Raw genomic sequence first — 22,329 nt, 5'->3', positions numbered from 1 at the left:
CGATTACTTTACAACTTCCTGAGGTTATTTATCGGCTTTCCCAAGAATGAGACCTCATTCAATTGTCCATAGTCAGGCTAAATTGAAACAGTTTATTCTATTTTAAAATCCAAGATAAATCAAGTGATTGAAGAGAGGGAGATAAACGATCATTACTTCTTTTTATCATCCACTGTTGTTCAGATAATGATTAGCATTCTTGTCAGATTAACCCACAAAGAAATATAATTAATCATTACCTTTTAAGTAGAATGAAAATTCGACATAGCAAGTAACGATTTTGTATATGACAATTTTTATTAAATCAATTTTGCACTTTCTTTTTATAAATATCTGTAAAGTTATTGTGGAAAATCCCTGTATATGAAAGATAATGTGTTTCCTATTGAGTGAAAGACGAAATTTTCAAAAAGTGCCGGTTCTGCTGTGATATTTTGTTGAAAAATTACTATCATTCTGTTTTCGTATAAGTGAATGATTCTTCATTTCTTTCAATATTTATCATTGCACGGTTTAAAAGAGAACTTTACAAAAGTTATATTGCCATTTGATAGTGATAATACCTGTGATAATCTGCAAAATGTAGTCTTGAAAAAACTTTGATCAGATCCAAAACAAATTTTTCTTAACACGAGATATATGTAAATGTGTGAATTCAATTATTGATTAGGTTGTTGCTAAAGGGAGAAAGGTTAATTGCCAATGATCTTTTTCAGGTAGTCAGGCAGCAATATTAAATTGCAGATATTGCGAACAGTATAAAAAATAAAAAATAAAAAACCAAATAAGATAAATAAATAAATGGCTCTGTGGACGAAAAATAAAATGATCAGGTAAGTAAGAAAGTTAATATGCTCAATAATACAACTTGTGAAGAACTCCCATGTCTTTCCTTCACATGTAGAAAAAGTTGAAAATTTATAAACCCGGTAATCGGAATCATTTAAATTTTTTCTAGTTTTATCTCTGTTCACTTTTCGGGATATCCATAATCAGTTTGAAGAAAATTTTGTTCTTATGTCTTTGGCTTAACGTTCATTGTTCAATAGATCACTTTAACTGGCCTAATTGTATTTGATAAATCTGGATAAATAATCAGTTTAGCTCTAACATCTCTGATCTTAGTACGGCAGGAATCTGAAAGTTATAAAAAACTGACGTCACCGTGTTTATTTTCACGCTTTTAAGAGCATTCGATCGCATCTTTGCTCCTTCGGGTCTTTCAATCTCCCCGCTAATCATAAGTATGAATTGAATTCTAGGATAAGCTAGCATGATACAAAAGAGGCCAAGGGATGAGGCAGCATAACTACTGATAAGGACTAATAATTTCAGTGAGTAACGAACAATTCATATTTGGTCAGTAGTACTATCACTCCAAAATGTTATTTAAACACATTTTCTCCTTACGCGAACTCACCCATGAAAGGTTCAGTAGCGCTCGCTGCTCCACAAATCCTTGTCCCACACTTTGCTGTCACTGTCTTTGTCACACCACTTTTCTCCAAACCATGCAGTTTTTGTTGAAACTTTTACAACACGAGGACGTCTTTTTCTTCTTTCACTTCACCCTTCTTCATCTTCCATTTTCTCTATAACAAATTTTCTCATCCGTGTGCTTTTTTCCTCATTTTCATCTTTATCGGCAATTAAATGTCATCCCAGTTTTCATAACTGTATCGCAAACTTCTGGAACATACAGTTATTTATCGATTTTTCAGTTTATTTACCATTCACTTTTTTCCACTGTCATTTTGGACAGGAAATGATGCAGTAGTACCAGTTAGTTACCCGCTTCTCTCCGGTAATTAAAATCACGAGTGCTTTTTTTCATTTGGTATGCAAATCAGTTTTCTCAATTTTTGTCGTTATTTGACATCACTTATTAAATTGAAGGATAGATCTGTGAGAAGGTTTAATCTTAATTAATTTTTTCCTTTCAAAAATGTCCTTAGCAAGAACATTGTTTTTAGCTTTTTTGGTTTATTTCCATGATGAAAGATCAAATTTGAATCTAAAATAGTGGAAACACTTATTGTGTATTTAGTTTGGTAAGAACAATTTATTGCTATGTTTATTTCAATCCTTACGATGTAAGCAATGTGGAACTATTTTCCGTACAGTGATAATTACTCCTTTTGTTTATCATCACTTTGCAACTTTCTTTGTTGCTCTCACTGTTAAGCTGATTTACGTAAACATTCAATTGAAAGTTGCCAATATTGTGTCATTCGCAATAAGGCACTGTCAAGATAAGATACAGTCTGTGATATCAAATGAGATTTCAAACTTGTGAATAAATAGAAGAAACATCTTATGTGATGTAGAAATCACTACGTAATTTTTGATATGCACGTTCATTAAATATATTTGATGTCGCTTTAGGATTCACTTATATAAAAAATTGTTTAGATTTATTGTTTATTTGACAATTACTCATAGAGATATGCTGACACGATTGTTCGAGAAGCTTCCTACTGACAGTTTCATTCTTATAGTTTACTAAAAAAGTCATTCAGATTGCTTGCAGACAGCTGTTTAGCGGAAATACTGGGAAACGGGACCGAAGTAAGTACATAAGAACTCTGGTTAATCTTTTCTCTTCCGATACTTACTATTCATCGAGCAAATGCAAGCCCTTCTGTCGATCTGGTTTCCCAATTTTTATCATAATTTCATGAGCAACAAAGCAAGCAATCATCGCAGCAGTTATGATTTGATCCTTCGATCCTTCCTGTTTTATGAGGTGAAACATCCAAAAACATAGAAAAACAGATTTGGTCAGCTTATGAGTTTTTCGCCAGAATTTGAAACCAGATTTCGAAATTCAAAAATCTATTTTAAAAGGCACTAATCTGAACGCAGAAAAGAAGTATACAAAACGATGGAGAATCGCGCATCCTCATCACTTGAAGCGCAGGACGATCAATTACGACATTTGTCTCCGAAACCCAATGAAACCGATGATGTTATCAATGATAGTGATGATGAGCAATTCTTATGTGGCTGCAGTCGGTGAATCCTCTTCCCAGAAGCTCTATTCACTTCTTGTTAATTAGAACTTATCACTAATCGCTTTATCTTGCCATCTATTTTGTGAAGACAGATAGTTTGATTCTTGTGTTGCAGATGTACACCGAGATGGCTACAAAAGTTCCACAATGCCAAGTGGCTGTTAGTTATGCTTGGCATCTGCGCCTTTGTGCAAAGTTTCGTCGTCAATAGTATATTTCCTGTGGGTTTATCAACGCTTGAAAAACGATTTCATATGACGAGGTGTATTGAATATTTAGTTAATCACCTCATATTCAACCGATCTCATATGCATGATTCATAAAATACATTTACTGACGTAGGCTTTTGAAATCTATCTACGCAACAGTTCTTGGTTTCATTTCCTAATCAAAATACACTTTATTTTGTAGTACACAAACCGGAATCATATCAAGTTGGTACGATTTCGCAATTCTTATTGCGGTATTTCCAGTATGTCACTGGGGTAATACGGGTACGTTTTCTTGTGACAATAAATCAATCGAGCTTGCTTGCTCAAGATGAAATACATTAAGTGAATAATAAATAATGCCATATACCTTTATGAAATCAATTCGCATTAATTAGGACAGATTGATCGTTGGTGCTTGATTTGAGAGGATTTTTTGAACTCTCAATGATTTGGATCAGAATAGCAGGTCAATAAATCTTTTACATCATGACAGGTCACAAAGGTCGTTGGATAGGTATTGGTTCATTTCTGATGGCACTCGGTTCGTTTATTTGTGTACTCCCCCATTACATGATATCACCTTATCATTATCATGAAACGCAACTTAACGAAAGTGAACATGACCAATGTACATACAGGTTTTAATTTGCAATATGTATTGCTTTTTTCCCTTTTATAATTTATATTTAAGTTTACAATGCAATGAGGTTTACTGATGAAACATATCTGCCATAAAGTCCTAATGTCGTAAAGTCAGCAATTCTCCTCTAGTGTGATAAAATTTCATATGTATTAATTTCATATTATCATCAGCGACAAACAAATAACAGCGGAATGTAGTCCGATAAGCTCACATTAATGATAATGAGTCTGATGAGCTTACTTGGCTTAGTATGGTCAGTGATCTCATCCTAGGTTGAATTTTCACTGAATTCTGAAGTTTTATTTTATAATTCTGAGACGTTGCAGAGACAAATTAGTATCAGATTGTTCGAAGCATCTTTCCAGCTCATCCTTATACTTGAATCCGTACTTTCTGATGTTTTTGTTGGGGCAAACTCTGCACGGTATCGGAGCAACACCACTATTTTCTATTGGCACTGCATATTTGGATGAAAATGTTTCACAAAAAGCATCACCTGTTTATTTGGGTAAGGAGCAGTGGTACAATGTTCAGAGTACTTCAAAAACAACTTGAAATTATTGGAATTTAGAGTACCGTAATGTTTAAATTTCAGCGATCCATTCGGTAGTAACATCTATTGGACCAGTTATTGGACTTTTCGTTGGTGGCTTTATGTTAACAATTTACACGGATTTTGATCGTATCGATATGTCGAAGTGAGTTCGGAAATATAGATTCTTTCTTTGCAAAAAGCGACTTTTCTAAACTTGGTGAAATTTTAATAGTTGTTGCTTGCATCAAACACTTTTGATTTAGCCTTGTCTTTTCCGCGAATGCTGAGAATGCTGGATATCACCTGGCAAAGGAGATTTCCCCTTTCTTACTTCCCAACTCTTACATTTTTTCATTAGTTTAAATCTATTTAATTTATTGGTTGCATTATAGAATTCCTTCTTCCTGTTATACTAATAAATTGGTTTCTGATCTATTTAATCTGACAATCATCTTATCGTATTTTTATCATTCCTCACTACTTTATTAGTAATTCTATTTTGTTTTCAAATCTAGGGTGACGATAAAAGATTCATCAGATCCACGATGGATTGGTGCATGGTGGCTCGGTTTTCTGGGCTCGGCAATTCTTGCCTTCATTACAGCTTTTCCGATTTTAATGTTTGCTCGAGAATTACCGGAAGCGAAAAAGCACCGTCTGAAGGACGTCAATCAGGTTTGTAATATATTCTCTCAAACATTTTGTACGTATTTGGCAACCTTCCGACACATTTTAATTAAATTTTTTTAGCTTGAATTCAAGTTTCTTGAAAAAGAAGATAACTGAGTTCTTGTATGGAACCAAAATTGTATGATTCAACAGATTCGTTTTTATTTTTGCAGGTGCATGCGATCTCACAAATAAACGACAACGATATCATCGCGAAAGAGAACCTTAGGTATCTACCAAGGGCTGTTTGGGTAAGTCCCGGTGTAACAGAATTATTATTCAATAACTTGCCATTATTTTGAAATCAAAATTCATCGCTTTATTTGTTCGTTACAGTGTTTTAAGTACAAGATATTATTCAAAAAGGATAACGACAGAGTAATAATTTATTTGTGCAGTGAGTGGATATAGCGGCTATATAGATATTGTTATAGGAATATTGGGATTTCCTAGTATTTATCAAACTGTAGTAGGTGAGAATAGCTAAAAATCCATTCAATAGTATTTCATTGAATCATTCTGCAGAATATTTTACGAAATCCGACATTTGTCACCACCATTGTGTTGGGTGTTTTCGAATCAATTGTTATTAATGGATTTGCTGCATTTATGCCAAAAATTTTGGAAGCCGTACTGAGCACAACTCCAACCAAAGCTTCCTATCTTTCTTGTCAGTAGATAATACTAATTACATTTCTGTCCATACAAATTATATAATGCTTAATTTAAAAATTAATTCAATACTGGAAATCAGAAGGATTCTATAAATTATTAATAGCTTCATCCCGAATCACCTTCCAGAATAATAAAGATATTTTTGTATTTTCAGCAATAGTAATATTTGCTGCTGCAGCTGGTGTCATGCTAGGTGGAGCTTTAATACGTCAGTTTAATTTACAGGTTTGTTCTCTAGTTTAGTTAAATGATAAATCATAGCCACACATCATCCGTCACATCCTTCATGTGTGTCAATAATAATTGAGGTCACGTCACGGCAGTCCACAGATAACTCAATACTTATGCTTTTCAGGTCAGTGGAATGCTGAAACTGATATTCGTATGCCATCTGATAGCTTTGATATTGACGCCATGTTTTCTAATACAATGTCCAGCACGTGACTTTATTGGGATCAATCTAAACTACAATAATCAGTAATTGAGAAATCTCATTCATTTGTTAGATTGTTCAAAAAAAGTATGCAAAACTGCTCTTATGAAATCTACTGGTACCCGAACTTCCCTTTTACTGACATAATTCGAAAAATAGGACAGAATTTGAAAGCTTTATGTTGCAGAAGGATAAGAGGTACCATCACTAATCTGCATGCTACTTGCAATGCTAATTGTTATTGTACGAGGAAATGGAACCCAGTTTGTCATAAGGGTACTGGATATACCTTTTATTCTGCTTGTTACGCTGGCTGTACCGATTGGGTACAAAATTCGTCGGTAAGCAATACTATAGTGTGGTATGCTGTAGTATATGCAACATACCGTATATATTCATATCATATATTCGTCAGCCATATTCGTTTTAATTTGTGTAAAGTTAAGGGGACATATTGGGGTAATTGTGCTTGTTTCGATGAATTGGTATCGTATGCTTTGGAGGAACAGTATAAAGATAATCATTTGCACGAGGGTTTTTGTGAAAAGGAATGTGGATATGCTCAGTGGCTATTTCTTGTTTTGTTATTCTTTTCGGTGGTTGCTAGTTTTGCTACCGGGATCCCGTCCCAACAGGTACTTTTTTTTTCATGAAATTTACTTTGATGTAATGATCCACTTTGAGGATTAGAATCTTACTGGGTTTAATTGCTTAAAAATGAACCATTTTTGAAATTCATTCATGGAAATAGAATCTATTGATAGAAAGTGCAATGAAATGTTGAAACGATTTTTCACCACTCAATGCAAATTTCAAAAAGATGTATTTTAAAGTTTAAAGAAGATATGAACAATATTTACTGGAAAGTTTAAATGCAGGGTTCAAACTATCATTTTTTAATTTATTTAAATAAAGTACGATTCACAAACGAGCGTAATCTGCGCAAGAATTGCTATTGGTAGCTTGCGGTGTTTAGTTATAGAGCGCTATTATCAGAAGAGATAAGGTGAGATAATATTTGCTTAGTCTCTAGGAGTAATTTTTGCAGATAATGCTTCGAGTAGTACCATTCGAACAACGTACCTTAGGCATTGGTGTCCATTGGACATTTCTTCGACTTCTCGGTCTGTTCTTTTATCCCAGATTCAAATTGCAATAAAACTGACTGATATAACTCTATTTTTTTGATCAAATTCCAAGCGAATTTATATCGTTCTAATTTAACATCCTTTAATGGTTTAATTAATCAAAATGAGGTTGATTTAGTTTTATGGTTCTCTTTTTTAAGGATTTATTCCCGGAGGAGTATTGTTCGGTATGATGATTGATACAGCTTGTCTGAAGTGGAAAGAGGAATGCGGAAAACGGCAATCTTGTTTGGTCTATGATCCCTATCGATTATCTTGGACTATCATGGCTGTTGGTATTGTTTTTTTTTTTTTTTTATGGAAAATCCCTTGAGAAATTTCTCAAGGCATAGCTGTGAAAGGAAGGATAGAATTTTAGAGCGAATTATTGTACATCTAAAAGAGAATTAACTGGTGGTTTCACTTCCCCTTGACTTCTACGTGATAGTCAGCAAGCAGTTCAAATTAACATATAACAAGGAAGTGTTTTTAGCAATAGTGTGCAAATTGGTTTCTATCTTGGGTACCATTCTTGGCTACATAACTTATCGCCCCAACGATTTGGATAGCAATATATCAGTCCAGACAACTGATAGCCGTGGACCGCTATCACTCACTGTTAACGACGATCGACCACCGGATGAAATAATCCAATCGTTTGATGGTGGGGATTGAAACATCGAAAGGTACTTCACATTCACTTCATGGTACTGTGTTTGGAAGTGTCTGGTGGAGGCCTAGGCTTATCAACCGGTATAACAGACGAGAGAAATTACATGCGGTACAATATGATAAAGTAGGAAAGTTGGAGAATAGTTTCTAATTGCTCTCTTCCTGGCACTTTTTGATATTGCGTTATGGAAAAGTGGTATGAGAGTCTGCATCTGAGAATTTTGGCTTTTTAAAATTTGTCTACCTCATTGATCACATTTTTCACTACCTGGAACTGTTAAATCATTATCATGAAAGACATGCCTTTACTATAACTGCAAATTTCACTAGTCCACTACCTTGGTTTGAATGTTTGTCGCTTAACTTTTCTCCTTTTGATTATATGATTGAGCTAATGTAAATAATTTATTGTGTACTTTTTAAATTCTACGGTACTCATCATTATTTGCATTTGCTTAGATTTTGTAAACTGTATGCAAATTAAGGAAGGAGCAGGAGAGGTTGAATGAGTTAGACTTACCTTTTCGTTAATAAAACGTTGGAGAGGATTTCAACGCCTATTAATATCATTTAGAAAGTATTCGAAAGTTAAGAGAAATTATTAGTGGGATATAATAGTGAATGATGAGTGCCGATACAGATCCTGTTATACAATGTGTTCATTGTCGCCTTAACAGATTTTCAACTTTCTCGATCTGGAAGAGTTGATATGGAATAATAGTTATAACTATATTTTTAAGCTCAGTAAACCATACTTTATAATTAGTAAGGTGTTAATTTCAGTAATCTTCTAAACAAAAATTTGCTGGTCTTTATCACGCTTTTGGCAGTCCGTAATTTCGACTTTCCAGTTAACGACTCGTATTATCTACGTGTCTCGTAAGGAAGCTCCAGATTTTGTGTTTTATTGATTAGTTCATGTGATTATCAAGATTATACATTATAATTAAGTCGTACGGCTTTATAATTGCAAAGTCTTCATGTTGCTCATAAGGATTTGTTTTTAGTAAACTATTCGTTGCTGTCTTTACTAAATGTGAGAACGGTACTTCAAGCTTCAAGCACGCTACCGTAGTGGTTTCAATTTCAACCGGAAATCTGCTAATAAAAGTATGTATATACGCCATTTATCTTTCCTCATAAATGATGTTTTCACTGCTCATAGATATTAAAGTGCAGCACTTTTGACGTTTTTGTCTTTGCTCGGAATTAATTAGCAGGATATTTATTCAAGAAGTCGTGATTAGGACAATGCGCAATTAGAATGCATATTTCAAAACACTGTGTGATGCATGTTTAACAACGTATTGTCAGATGATCTAGGAAAAGGCGGTTGCTACAGTATAGATATGCAGGAGCAGATGCACGACGAATATATCATGAAATTGCCTTTCTTTTCTAAAGGTATTGAATTCAGCGATTGTTCTCCCTCTCCGAATTGTTTCTCAGTGTCCGTACTATAATCATCAAAATTTCCCATCCGCTGATGAAATAAGTGGAGAAGGGAACTTTGTGAAATCGCCAGGTGATTATAGCAGATGAAAATTTTCCGATTCTTTTTTTTCTCAAATATATTTTTCTAAATGTACGTTTTCAAAAAGAAAAAAAATCAATGCAGAACATTTTAAAACATTCCTTGAGGATCAGGAATACAATGAATATGTGAAAACTTCATCTTTGAATCTAAACAATTATTGTTGGGATTCAAAATACTGAACAGAGAATAATATCGCATAATAAATTGTAAGTGTTTAATAAAAACTAATATGACTGTAATAAAAACAAAAAACTTGATGAAAAAATCGGACTTGATAGCTTGTTTCAATGTCAAATTTTGGCTGCATTGCATGGAAACCTTTTCAGTATCACCATCCTTCTGAATTAGCATCAGGTCATTTGGCTAATTTGAATAATTCCAGTAATTGTTTTGCCGACAGAGACAAATATTCACCATAACTTTGGATTTCGTCTTCCGTTCTCGACAGAAACCACTCGATAGACCATTACTCAGTGGATACCTGTTTTGGTGTAATTTAGCATCGGAATAGACATAAGTATCAGACATGAAATAAGTGCAGAACTAAAGCTGAATATCTACAACAACAATTTGATTTTATTAATGAACCAACTGGGGAAAATCAATAAAGTAGTTTGAATAAAGTACTTTCTGGATACAATATACTTAAAAGGAGCGTTCCTGTCACCGATTCGAGCCACCGAATCGTTTCGGTCAATTTTTTCACTAGTCAACTCATTATACTGTTATCACATCACAAGACAATACTTCGGACATTTATTAGACTTTCGACTCAATTAATTTTCCATGTGGAGATAGTTCCAACTCTTACCTCAGGATGTCTCATTAGCTTCTAATTCATTATATTGTGCTAGCCAAATCCCGTAATCTCTCGCACTAAGATATCTCGTACTCTTCACCGTGCAGTCAGTCACTATCGTTAATTTCAAATTCCTTCTACCAAACAAATTCATGTGTTTCAAAATCAAAAAAAGTGATACAAAGAACTTTCTTAGTACTTGAAAATCCCATTAAAATTAGATATCGGAAGACACATTTTTCCATAATAACAATGTGCTCTTCAGTTTGCTTCTGTGCTCTAAATGGAACTCATTTTGAAAAAATCAATTTTGATGATGGAATACTTTATCACCATCAATCAAATTATTTTTGGAGACATGAAAAAATATGATACTTGAACGATGATAATATGTGATATAAGAATATATTACAATATGGTAATAAAGCATGATAATGAGTAAGTGATAAAAAATACGAGTATGATAACACTTATATCAGAAGATAAGTATTGCCGTAATTCCGATCTATTGGCTCGAAAATAGCAAACTTTTTACACACTTATCTTTTGTCAGTCATTTTGATGTCATATTTAATATTATGACAAGTAAATATGAAATATTTATTTTTGTCGAGGAATAATTGCAAGCAAATTTTAATAATACAGAGAATAGTGCATCGAAAGGTCAAAAAGTTTGGTGGAATTTATTAGTTCACGTTCTTAAATTTTAATTTTTCAACTTCCCATCATTTCGCAAAACAGTCGTTAATTATATTTCAAAGGGTGCATTAATTAAGTAATCAATAATTGGACAAAGAAGTCATTAATTTCATGAAGAAGTTTGTGTCGTGCTTGAAAAATAAGTGGTGAAACTTTTTTTATCCATCAAAAACAATGGTTTGAAGAAATTTCCGTTATATGACTATATCAAAATGAACTGAAACAAAAATTTCAAGCTTCTTTTCTTCAATTCATTCTTGATCGATTGACTTAAAATAACATATTTCAGAGAAAAAAACAGCATCATTCATATGAATATATGACATGAAACGTCTAATTAGTCAATTAATTTATCAAGAAAAACGATTGGTGTGTTAAAAACACACCAATCGTTTTTTTATCATTGCTACAAGTCTGTCGAAAAAGAAGCGAAAAATATTACAAATAATTCCTACATAGACAGGTTTGTATGTCAACTAGACGTTTTGCTTACTGTAATATTTTTAAAGCAAAATGAAAAATCTCGAAAGGAATTTAACTCATTACACATTCACAAGTACTATCAAATAATGTTTCATGTTCCTTTCACTATTGCCGTTCATTCGTATCCTCGAGATTTGAACATAAAGTTTGTGGGAAATCTTTACAGTGGGAAATATTTTGCTAATGATTTTGAAAGCAAAATATAGATATAAAAACGGGATGATTAGAACTTTTGAAAAGTACTAACTGTTTCAGATAACATTTCTAAAATAAAATAAAAAAATGCTGAAAAGAGATTTGTACAAATTCATATCTCATTATGCTTTACTGCTCTTTCTCACTTATTCAAGCAAAACAAAACATCGCACAACATATCCAAGTATTTGTTTCCGTTTTTGCAACATTAATTTAACAGCTGGCATTACTGGACTGGCACATCCTCAAGAACGAAACTAAAATTTTTGAACGTGAAGGGTTAAGGGTCAAGGGGACCTTAATTTCAAAATTCTGCTCGTTACATTGATTAATGCAAAAACTCCAGCGATTTGTGTCAGTAAATTTTTGATAGATCGATTAATACTTTGTAATTCGTTCATAAAAATAGTGCTAAAAATACTGTTTCTATTAAAATATCTGAGAATATTTTTAAGATAGGAAATAAAGAAGGAGTTTGCAAACTGATGATATAATTAAGCAGTAAGAATTTAAGAGAAAATATCATAGATCTGACAATGTCATAAGTTACCACTAGAAAATGTTTATTTTGAAAGATTTAGAACATTTAAAACGTTTTTTCAAATAGTTTCTCAAAAACGCCTTTCCCAAATTTAAAACGTGGAAAGGAAAAAGCCTACAATGAAATTTTACAAAATATCATATACAACAGCATGTGGAAAATTTGAATATTATCGAACTGACGGCACTTGAAACAGGTAAGAAACCACGATAATTTAATAAATCTGGATGGAACTGTACCTGAAATGTGATGAAATGGCGAATAATATAAATGGATGCCAAAATATATGAGGTAGAAAAGGGAACAAAATACAGATGAGGGGCATAAAAATTTCGCATTTGGATAGCAAGGGACATAGTAGTACTTGTTTTTTTTTTTTGTTCACCTGCCATAACTTCTCATTTTAATTACTGTTTACTTATGCTATTAAGAGCATATATTGGATGTTAAATGAACGGAACGATCCTTCAGGACATGTGGAAAGTGAAACATTTATTTAGAATTGGAGCAATAAGGTTTCCGCGTATTTAAAGGACTACTGCGGGATGGACCTCAAAAGATCAAAGGTAGTAAATCGAAAGAATACTTATGAAAAGAGAGAAAGGGCAAAAATAATGGTCGAATAGATTGAAAACATGAAATTCCTGTCAGTTCCATCATTGCAGTAGTCATTGGCACAGCAGCATACTTCTGTGGTACCTCTGCTATCGTGTTTATTCACACAGCCCTCACCCTAAAAAAACGGGTAGCCTCGTAATCAGGAAGATAGCAATAGAACTTGTGGGAAATGTGGGATCCTTGATTTTTACTAAAATCAACAATGCGTGAACTTCGTTGAAATTTTATTGCAAAATCAAATCTACACAATTTAAAAACATTAAAGTGACCTTGCAAAAATGTTTCGATGAACCCGGCATTTCCTGATCGCATCCACGAGCAAATCCTTTCACATGTTCTATAATGTGATGGCAATTCTAGGGTTCACTGGTGCTTAAGTGACTTTTTATTAAATGAATGATGAAACAAAAATAGCAGCCGTTGCGGATATTGTGATGTAGTTAATTGGTTAGCTTTGTGTGATGACAATGAAAATTCAAAACGTGATTCTGATTCTTCGTTAAAGTGGTACAGTGAAGCTTTAGAAGTTACCTCCATTTACAGTTGCATCAGATTCTAATTTCAAACAGAATTTAGTTTGCGATTGACAGGTAACGTTAATATCTCTTATGGTACCACTCTTCTCATTTATGGCACCGTGGCCACCGTATATACATTGCAATGAATTAGCCATCACAACAGTTGACGCGATAAGCACGATTCTGAGAATCATGCAGTAGAACGGATTTTCTTGCAATATTAAATTTAAAAAATCCTGAAAAAGCCGGTCAATGCAATCTTTAATGAAAATATTTGAAGAAAAAGGTATCACATTATTACTTTGATATCACGCTACTGCTGAACCACATAAATTCTTCTAACAAATGCACATGTGACATAAATTTTTTGGTAAATATGAAACTAGAGATTATTGAAAAAGTAATGAAAGTTAGCAATATCAGTTAATAGCGGTGATAATTTGTATTCAGTGATTTACATGATTGAAGAATTTCACGTTACTCGGTATGTGATGCGCGCAACGATTTGAACGAAAAAAAAAAAAAACAGGAAACCATAAAGACATCTCAATTTCCGATAACTAAAGGTAAATGATAGTTGTATAAACAGCATCTATGTAGCTATAATCGTAATGACAATTTACTTCCTTTAATAGATATTGTCGTCTGCAACCAGTTTCGATGCCTCACTATTTACCCGGGAAACTTGTATAATTACCGGTTAGCGGTGTGTATAGTTAAATGAAGTTCAATTTTTAATCGTATTCGATTGCGAAAGGGAAATGACAATATCACGCATCTGCGCTGAAATCAGAGTTTTTAGAAAAAATCAGAGTTTTCTCGAAAATTTCTGTGTGACCTTCCAAAAAAATCTGGTCCCATTTTAGTAAAAATGAGGAAATCTAGCTACGAAACGAAATGTGACACAAATTGATGAAAAGTATTAAAACGAGAGGATGCTTTAAATTGATGGAAAGGAAATAATTATTTATGGAGTCACAGATACAGAATCGGAAAAAGCTTTTGATTTAAAGGCGGAAATTCTAATTACACCACATGTAATTTTAGCTGTTAAAATTTATTTAATGTTTTATCTCATAGATATTCTCGTAGATGTGGATCTTTTCAAATTCAAACTACTCTCGAAGTTCAATCGAAATGATGATTCAAAAAACGTAATAATAGCACAATAATCACAAAAAAGCTTCACAAGTAATCCAAGATAAGAACATAACAAGATTATAATTGAATAAATTGCAAAAGTACTATCAACAAAGATAAAATTTCACTGATAAATATAATGAACAGAAGTGAACTTACAGAGATGTATAACAACTCATAATCAAAATGTACCACAAACAACCCTGACAGAATTCTTCAAATGATTCAAACCTTCCTTAGTACAAGAGTGAAGAATACCCAAACGTGAAAGACATAGTGACAATTGCACCTGGCAGAAATGCTTGGAAAACAGTTATATTAAACCCATTAAGGAATAGACAAATAAAACTACATTAAAACCCGTGTAAAACAAACCCCAGAAAGCCTCAAATAAAACCGTAAGAAATTCCATACACAATTTCCAAACTCAAAGTACAATGAAAATGAGTCACATCAATTTAACAAGTGTCATAAGAAGTGTCAATTCAACAAGAGTAAAATTCTATCTAAATTAGCATCATTTTAACTTACAGTACTGCGCTTTTTCCCAATAGCATTGTACAATACACTTATCAGAATAGAACTTGATTTGCAGACTGATGAATGTATCGTGCAGGTTGATATCTGTGGTGAGGTGCAGGCACTGCGCGCATATCCGATATATTGTGGTTTATTAAATCTCTCTTCTAGCAAAGTTTTTGGAATACAACCAATTAGTCACACGGAGCAGTAAACATAGTTGTGAAAAATTCGGCAGTATTTTAGGGAAGAAAGCGCAGTCCATCAAATATATTGGAAACTCCGAGCAGAGTATTTCTTGCATCCAGACAGAAAAAAAAATCTATATGAACATAATAGTTGAAGTTCATTTATTATTCTACATCTCTTAAAAATCACAAATTTAAGCTATAGAAATTATTTTTCTCCCAAAAATGCCGTACTTTTTAAAAGTGCCAACTTCACTTTTTCAGTTTCTTTTGGAATATCCAAATATTGTAATGTAAGGATAATTTAATGACATCAATTAATGTTGCATTAATTTTTGCAGTCAAAATTCTAACCATAAACAAAATGAATATTTTTAATGGAAAAATCTCAACTAGATAAATATCAAAGGAACAGTTAAAGCTACAGGAATGCTTTGAAAATAGCTTTCATAGCTTACTGCAAAGAAGTTAAATTATTTTATTATTGGATTTGCATAAAAGTTGGGATATTCTGTTGGATTTACATAAAGGTTTGATTTTTTTTTACATAAAGGTTGGTGTATTTTTGATATTCTTTGTAATGCATTGTCAGTACCATCGAGTAGAATGTTTTGTTATGTGGGAAATCGCGATAAAAATATGCGACAATTTTTCGAACGTAGGAAATTTTAAACTCATTTTTCAAAAACTCCGGAAATTTGAGATTGTAGAGATGTAGCAAGTTTCCACATAGAAATAGCACAAATATAGATAAGATCAATCAGCTCTGATCTATTTTACACTTTCAACACTTTTTTTTTTAGATTAAGATTTCATGAAGATTTAAAATGTTTTAAATACTGAAGCTACACTTTCATGTGTTATTTGACTTTGTGCTATTTGAACTACATTTTTCAGTTCTGGAAAAAAATACAATTGATAGAAAGAAAATACAGGTACTGCTAACGCATATGCAAATTAAATTGTTCTTGTTTCATCATTCGGTAATTGATAACAAGATCATCTGTAGTTGAATATCTTTAAAATTTTGATTCATTTAAATAACCATGTGGTTATACTGTCCACTGAAAAGATAATCATTATGGAATTGAAAATTGACACTACGTTAACTAATGGCATAATACCGATGTAGAAGGGGAAATCCAATTAGGGAATTCCTAATCACGCAATCTGATGCCACGCAAATGGTTCAGATAAGAAATGCGGCAGGTGAGAATTGTATCGAACTGATTTGTAGCCGATATCCTTATTGATTTTCTTGCAACTACTGACCTCATAATTGTTCGTAGTAATATTTATCAAACAGAGATCTTATAAAAGTATGCTGAAAAAATTCTACAAAATGGTTGCTAATTTCCGGAAGTAAGGTAATGCTTATCTCCTCATTCCTGTTTATCGTAAGCCGAAAACATACATCTGTTAATTTAGGATGCGAGGGGAATTCTACAGGGTAATTTAACTTAATTATGAAACAGTTTTATTCCTTTCAATACAAATACGATGAAAATGAGTGAACAGAGGTCAGATGAGAAGGAAAATGTTTCCTTATGGCTTAGGCGAATTTAATCATAAAGTAATTCATCGGAAGAACAGCTTTAACTAGTAAGTGTGGGTGTAAAGGGAAATGATTTTCTAGCGTGTTTTTATCCCTGGCCTGTCCTTGAAATGTTCAGATCGGATCGAGAGTCCGCAAAGTTCTGTGGGTCAAAGTTCATTTATTTCAAGCAAGTACTTGGGAAACGGTTATTTCTGTATCTTTTGTCCTTAAATTGAGCTGAATTAACAAAAATCTAGTGAAATTATGATGTATGGGATAAATAGATCCGGTTGAATCAAGCACTTGAAATGTTTGCGAAAAAATGGCTGCACCCGCAATCAGTAGAATGTAAATTGAGCAGCGGTCAAACACTTCGGTCATTATCACTTCAGCTAATATGCCTCATTAGAAATGTAATCGTAACTTCTAAGATGCAAAAAGTATTTCAGATCGGGAAACAAATCACATAACATCTGAAATTCTTTGGTGGAAGAGGGAGTTTGTCTCCAATCTTGAAAATAGGGAAAGATTCATCAGATCAGGTACTACTCGTGAAAAAAGATTAATATTTCAGGTGGACACATCGAAAATCAAATCATTTTTTAAGTCATAGTCCAAGTGTGCCATATTAGCAGCAGATGTTTTCAAAAGCCTGCAAAATCATCAACCCGACATGCGATTTATTTCACGAGTTAGAAATTAATGCATGAAAAGATAAGATATGATGGGAATGTTTGTCTTAAAAAATTATCAATCAAATATTTAAAAATAACAACATTTGATAAAGATAAATTTGTAAAAGAAACTAAATAATATGAATGAATAAATCTATTGGTTACCTGTAAAGATGATCACATTATTATGCAATTATCAAAAAAAAAGAAACTAACTGATTAAATACTATCAAAATGGATTGAAATGAAGTGTTTTGATTGCAAATCACTGCAAGGATTTCATTGCAGTAAAGAAGAAAAGTTGTATCGAACTCAAATTTTATGCAGGAAATTGCACGATTCTCGAGAGATCAACGTATTTTTAACAAATCCTTTAAGCATGCAAGATGTTTTAGGCTAGCGAAATATCAGCATACTTGCTTAATTTAATCGAATTGCATTATAAAAATTAAAAAACATCAAAAATATAATAAATGGCGGCAATGCACTTGTATGAATGAGACACGAAATAGAGAAATTAAATGTGCTGAAATCAGCGATCCCTTTGGTTTGTCCTGAAGTACTGTCTTCTTACACTTAAGTTAATTAATTTTCAATAATAATTTTACTTCTCATTTGCGACATTATGATTTCTGTAGCTTTTTGTTTCATTCTTCCACATAAAATTTCACAAACATACTTGCCTAATCTTAAATTAAATTTTATTTCCCTATTACATATGCTTGTAGACAGTGCATCAAGTAACTAGGCTCCAAATGTCTTTACGCAGCTGGCTGTGTGAAACAAATTAGCCTAATGGAATTTCGCTTAAGCGTTGAAAGTACAAACGGCCGATTATAAAGGCCAAAATGGAGAATTTGGCATAAATGTGTGGTGAGAAAAATGTGATAAAGCATAAACATATGCAAACTTTTTAAAGACCGGAGAGTAGCGAAGATGAGAAAATAGACTTTCTCTGATAAAAAACGATATATCTGTACTTGTGCTTTCATATAAAGAATTTCTCAACTGTCATCAGATTTTCATAAAATGTGGTCGAAAACTAGCAGTATTATTATGTTAATAAATAATGAGTTGCTTTTAAGTGGTGTTTGTGCTCCAGCTGGATGATATGGTGAGTGCAAGGTGTGCGAATCACGAGGTGTTGTTGTGGTTTCACCAGGTTTGCAGCAACAGATACCATTCCCGTCCGGACATGGCTGTAAATTCAGTAATTCCAAAAAGGTTGTCAATAGCAATTTTTGATTTTTAATGGCACGATCTATAATAATGATGAATAATACAACTTGCAAAGATAAGAAGTAAAAGAATGGAAAGGAAAAAGTGATCAAATTGAAGTTGGTGATGGGTAAGTTGAAGAAACTACAGCACTTACCATGCAACATTGCGTGCTAACTTTTGGTTGTTGTATGTTGAAAAACGCTTGCAGCGGTTGAAGGTTGTACAGCAGATATTGTTGTAGTGGTACAATGTTGATTGGTGCAGGGAACTGCACCTGAGGTACACGGATTTGTATCGATGGTACTAAACCAATACTTGATCCTCCAACATACGCGTTGATAAGTCCTCCTCCAACAGTGTTGATAAATCCTCCATCAATACCGCTAATCACTGTAGCAGTTAATCCTCCGCTACAACCTAAAGGAACATATTTCACGTTTATTTTTAATTGGATTAAATAAATAGATTTTTAAAAAGGTTCATAAGTAAGCTGTTATATCATTACAGTTTGAGTACATTATTTGGAAGTTCAAAATATTGAAATTATAGTCAAAACTATTTTGGTTCAGGAAAATCAGGATCCGCTTTCCGATGGATCTTTTTCATTATTTTTGTGTTGATGAGGTCATTTTCTAAATTGGTGACAGTTTTACCTGTGCTCTCTTCTCCTTCCACTGTACATTTACAGCAGAATTTCGAATCTTTTTTATTGGCAACTGCAATTGGTAAAGCGGTAGTTGTCAAAAGCATACAAGTGGACATCAATACGCAGCAAAACATACGTAGCATTGTTACCTTGAAGTAACGCAAAATATATTTATCATTACAAAATGGCTTGATGCGGAAAACACAACGCTTTAGATATTGGAAGATGAAAAGACAAACTCATTTCATGATTTCGTCAATTTTGTTAAGCTTTTCCCTCGGCTTAATTTTCGTTAGATAACCACAAATGCAGCTTTAACCAATGGTATTTCTTTTTCCTTTTGTAATCATTAAAATTGCCTGATGATTTATTCCAACCCAAGAAGGATTGGTAATTCCAAAAAGTGTAAAAATCTAACCGTGAGAAAGTCTGCAAGGTATATTAAAGGATTGCGCTAAGCTAGCAGTATTGTGAAACTTTTTCAGGAATTGTTTTTTGCTTCAGCAGCAGTAGAAGATAAACTGTACCAAATGTTTGGATGGTTCAGATATTTCGTCATTCTTGCTAAGCCTTTTAATGATATGGGTCATTTCCCAATGACATCAACCATCAAAAAATGATACTATGATTTGATGTTTCTTAGCCTTTTGTCACATTTTACTTTGACACTTCCTATTATACTAACCTTTACTACTTTCGCGCCCCATAAACTTCAAGCAAGACTGTGTTAAACTTAAATTGCGTTTTCCATAAAGTCAGAATTAAGTTAAACTTGTCACCAAAAGAAAGGTGAGCTGTGTAAATAACCGAAACATACTGATATACTACTACAAGCAAAATTCTAAAGAGTAACAACTACACCACTCCAAATAATGCAACTCACCATCGTCTTTCACAGCAAAACAATGTTAGTAAGTGTGCACCAAAATCAAACGCTCTTTGATATTAATTGAAATATAACAGAAGAAGAAATTCAATAGGAGAAAAAACTTTCTGCAAAACTGACTCATTCCTAGAAATATTGCTCCATTCCAAGTCAGAAGAAATGCATCCTTCCCAAGTCAGAAGTATGCAATCGAGAATGATTAATAATAGGCGAAGACATACTACAATGTTACGATACACATAACATTTGTGATTCGTTCCTTTCAAGAAGTAGTGATTTCTGATCGAAGTAATTCTTGTCTAACATTACTAAAACTAATTCTTTCATTGCTCAAATCTTACATATACTTCTTTTGTTAGTGCATTCCATTGGAATCTATAAATCTTTATGAAAATTTGAATTTTCCTTAAGGTCAAGTAAGAGAGATAGGTCAAAGGAGAAAAATGGGCCAAATAATCTGCATGTTGTTGGCTTTTCATTCTTCAGACTCAACGGATATAAGCGTAATTCAACAAGATATAAATACTTGTCCTTCTTAGAAATGATGAATATTATGGCTTATTAAACGAACATCTCTGAGTAGCGTGAAAAGGATCACAATTTATCTCAGTCCTTCTTGGTTCTTCATTCAAATATCCATAGGGATCTATAGGTAAGAAGTCTTTCTCCGTGTATTTCAGGTGAAACCACTTCGAAAGTCAATAACTTGAAGTTCTGATCTACTTATGGATTGGATTAAGAGGGCATGTGCAGCAAAGTGCACCCCCTAATGACCATCGTTATAAAACATTGAATTTTACTATTAAAAACAAAGTTTTTTTATTTTAGTTGTTGTGCACCATTGCCACAATTTTTCTTGTCCTAAGAGAACAGTAAAGCTAATCCTCATACAATTACAGCCTCAACGGAAATATCACAAGGAAATATGGCTTTTGAAAATTTAATTCACAACTCAGATTCTATTAATCGAAGTTTACTAAAAATTTTTAGTTACTTCGCCAAAAAAATTATTTCAGTCATAAATCATTTGATTATTTCAATGTGAAGTGCGCGAGTTTATAGTCCGTTCAACAAAATCTTCTGATCCACATTAATTCCGCTAATGGCGCACCTTTTCAAAGGAAATTTATATTCCTTCTCTCACTTATAATGTCATATACAGTATATTAGAGATGGAAATTGAAAATCCTTTGAGTAAAATGAATTCTGCCAAATTATGAAGATAACTAAGAATTAGACATGTACGCTTGCACTTTTTCTCACTATTGAATTCCATGAGCAAACATTAAATTAAACTGTTTTCGTTTTCATTTTATCCCTCGATTACGTCTTAAAACAGTATCGCTTTCCAAAATTCACTTCGCCACATTGTTGGCTAATCATTCCGTTATATTCGCTGACCACTGAGTGCCCTGAACATGGAGGACTCCGACAACCACATCTTTACTACTATGCATTTTACAGGATCACTGGAATCACTTCGAATAATCAACTGAACTATTGTTTTACAAATATTTCAGATCGAGTTACTTGCCAGTGTTCGTTCACATCTTTTAATGAAACTTCACGAGAACATTCGAAACATCCAATGAATTACCAGCGATTTGAATTATGTGAAACTTCCAGAGGACGTCTGAATCGCTAAGTTTCTTCGTAAAATAATACGCAAAGGATGAAATTGAGCGATGTAATTCAATGATGATTCAGTGATTCAAATTAAAATTAAATCCTTTCTTTCTTTAACTATTACTATATTCAGCGTAATCAATATTTTGTCAAATTTTTTAAAAATAAATAAGCATTCCTAATAGCGGAAATAAAGTCTTCACTCCTCCCTGTCCATATTAATCTAGCAGTCGCAGTCAAAATATAAAAGACCGATCCGCAAGTTTCACTTTGTCCATTCCCAATCTTCACGGATGGACTGTTGAGGTTGCTTTCACGGTTGATTTCGCTTCATCGACAGGTGAACTTTTTTTTAATTTTAGGGCATTCTTTTTTCACTTCCAGGTAACCTTTATTTTCGAATAGTGGCATTAATGGTTATTGGGATGAGAGGAGGAAGGTCGGAGAAAGGAGCTGAGGAAATAAGTCAGTTGTCTTATCCTTCACTATATATAATTTAAAGGTTTTTGAGCTATTGACATA

General features: G+C 33.1%; 5 protein-coding genes across 5 annotated transcripts in view; 2 read left to right on the top strand and 3 right to left on the bottom strand.

Annotated features, from left to right (window-relative positions):
- The first annotated feature begins 2,875 nt into the window (after window positions 1–2,875).
- On the top strand, window positions 2,876–8,090 carry LOAG_04909 (hypothetical protein). The gene is made up of 16 exons (XM_003140446.2): window positions 2,876–3,015; window positions 3,130–3,276; window positions 3,426–3,508; window positions 3,720–3,864; window positions 4,196–4,377; window positions 4,465–4,567; window positions 4,920–5,079; window positions 5,247–5,324; window positions 5,599–5,743; window positions 5,903–5,973; window positions 6,104–6,225; window positions 6,369–6,522; window positions 6,628–6,816; window positions 7,230–7,305; window positions 7,470–7,604; window positions 7,802–8,090. Exons 1-16 carry the CDS (start codon window positions 2,885–2,887, stop codon window positions 7,981–7,983), a joined length of 2,103 nt encoding a protein of 700 aa, XP_003140494.1. The 5' UTR covers window positions 2,876–2,884; the 3' UTR covers window positions 7,984–8,090.
- An 801-nt stretch (window positions 8,091–8,891) lies between these two features.
- On the bottom strand, window positions 8,892–10,045 carry LOAG_04908 (hypothetical protein; the record flags this gene model as incomplete). The annotated part of the gene is made up of 3 exons (XM_003140445.1): window positions 8,892–9,078; window positions 9,771–9,856; window positions 9,932–10,045. 3 exons carry the CDS (start codon window positions 10,043–10,045, stop codon window positions 8,892–8,894), a joined length of 387 nt encoding a protein of 128 aa, XP_003140493.1.
- A 2,309-nt stretch (window positions 10,046–12,354) lies between these two features.
- Window positions 12,355–13,612, bottom strand: LOAG_04907 (hypothetical protein). The gene is made up of 4 exons (XM_020446710.1): window positions 13,384–13,612; window positions 13,122–13,189; window positions 12,821–12,967; window positions 12,355–12,473 (listed from the first exon to the last, which is right to left on the bottom strand). The coding sequence occupies exons 1-3, from the start codon at window positions 13,562–13,564 to the stop codon at window positions 12,821–12,823; spliced, it is 396 nt and encodes a 131-aa protein (XP_020302982.1). The 5' UTR covers window positions 13,565–13,612; the 3' UTR covers window positions 12,355–12,473.
- A 4,838-nt stretch (window positions 13,613–18,450) lies between these two features.
- Window positions 18,451–19,438, bottom strand: LOAG_04906 (hypothetical protein; the record flags this gene model as incomplete). The annotated part of the gene is made up of 3 exons (XM_003140443.1): window positions 18,451–18,627; window positions 18,804–19,066; window positions 19,303–19,438. The coding sequence occupies 3 exons, from the start codon at window positions 19,436–19,438 to the stop codon at window positions 18,451–18,453; spliced, it is 576 nt and encodes a 191-aa protein (XP_003140491.1).
- A 2,669-nt stretch (window positions 19,439–22,107) lies between these two features.
- LOAG_17289 (IPLA-3 protein) overlaps window positions 22,108–22,329 on the top strand; it is a 4,634-nt gene continuing 4,412 nt past the window's right edge. Inside the window, exon 1 of the mRNA XM_020449949.1 lies at window positions 22,108–22,147. The gene's annotated coding sequence lies outside the window, so the exon portion shown is untranslated. The remainder of the gene's footprint in view (window positions 22,148–22,329) is intronic.

This window comes from Loa loa (assembly GCF_000183805.2).
Source record: "Loa loa unplaced genomic scaffold supercont3.58, whole genome shotgun sequence".
Classification (NCBI taxonomy): Eukaryota; Metazoa; Nematoda; class Chromadorea; order Rhabditida; family Onchocercidae; genus Loa; species Loa loa.
This window is presented reverse-complemented; position numbering and strand designations above follow the sequence as displayed.

Bases quoted from the DNA above. Each gene is read 5' to 3' on its own strand.
- LOAG_04909 (XM_003140446.2), top strand. From the start codon at position 2,885: ATGGAGAATCGCGCATCCTCATCACTTGAAGCGCAGGACGATCAATTA. The intron at 3,509-3,719 runs GTACGTTTTCTT...ACATCATGACAG, and splicing joins ATGTCACTGGGGTAATACGG to GTCACAAAGGTCGTTGGATA. The intron at 5,325-5,598 runs GTAAGTCCCGGT...ATCATTCTGCAG, and splicing joins ATCTACCAAGGGCTGTTTGG to AATATTTTACGAAATCCGAC.
- LOAG_04907 (XM_020446710.1), bottom strand. From the start codon at position 13,564: ATGATTCTCAGAATCGTGCTTATCGCGTCAACTGTTGTGATGGCTAAT. The intron at 13,190-13,383 runs GTAACTTCTAAA...ATCACATTATAG, and splicing joins TGATGCAACTGTAAATGGAG to AACATGTGAAAGGATTTGCT. The intron at 12,968-13,121 runs GTCACTTTAATG...CCGTTTTTTTAG, and splicing joins CATCGAAACATTTTTGCAAG to GGTGAGGGCTGTGTGAATAA.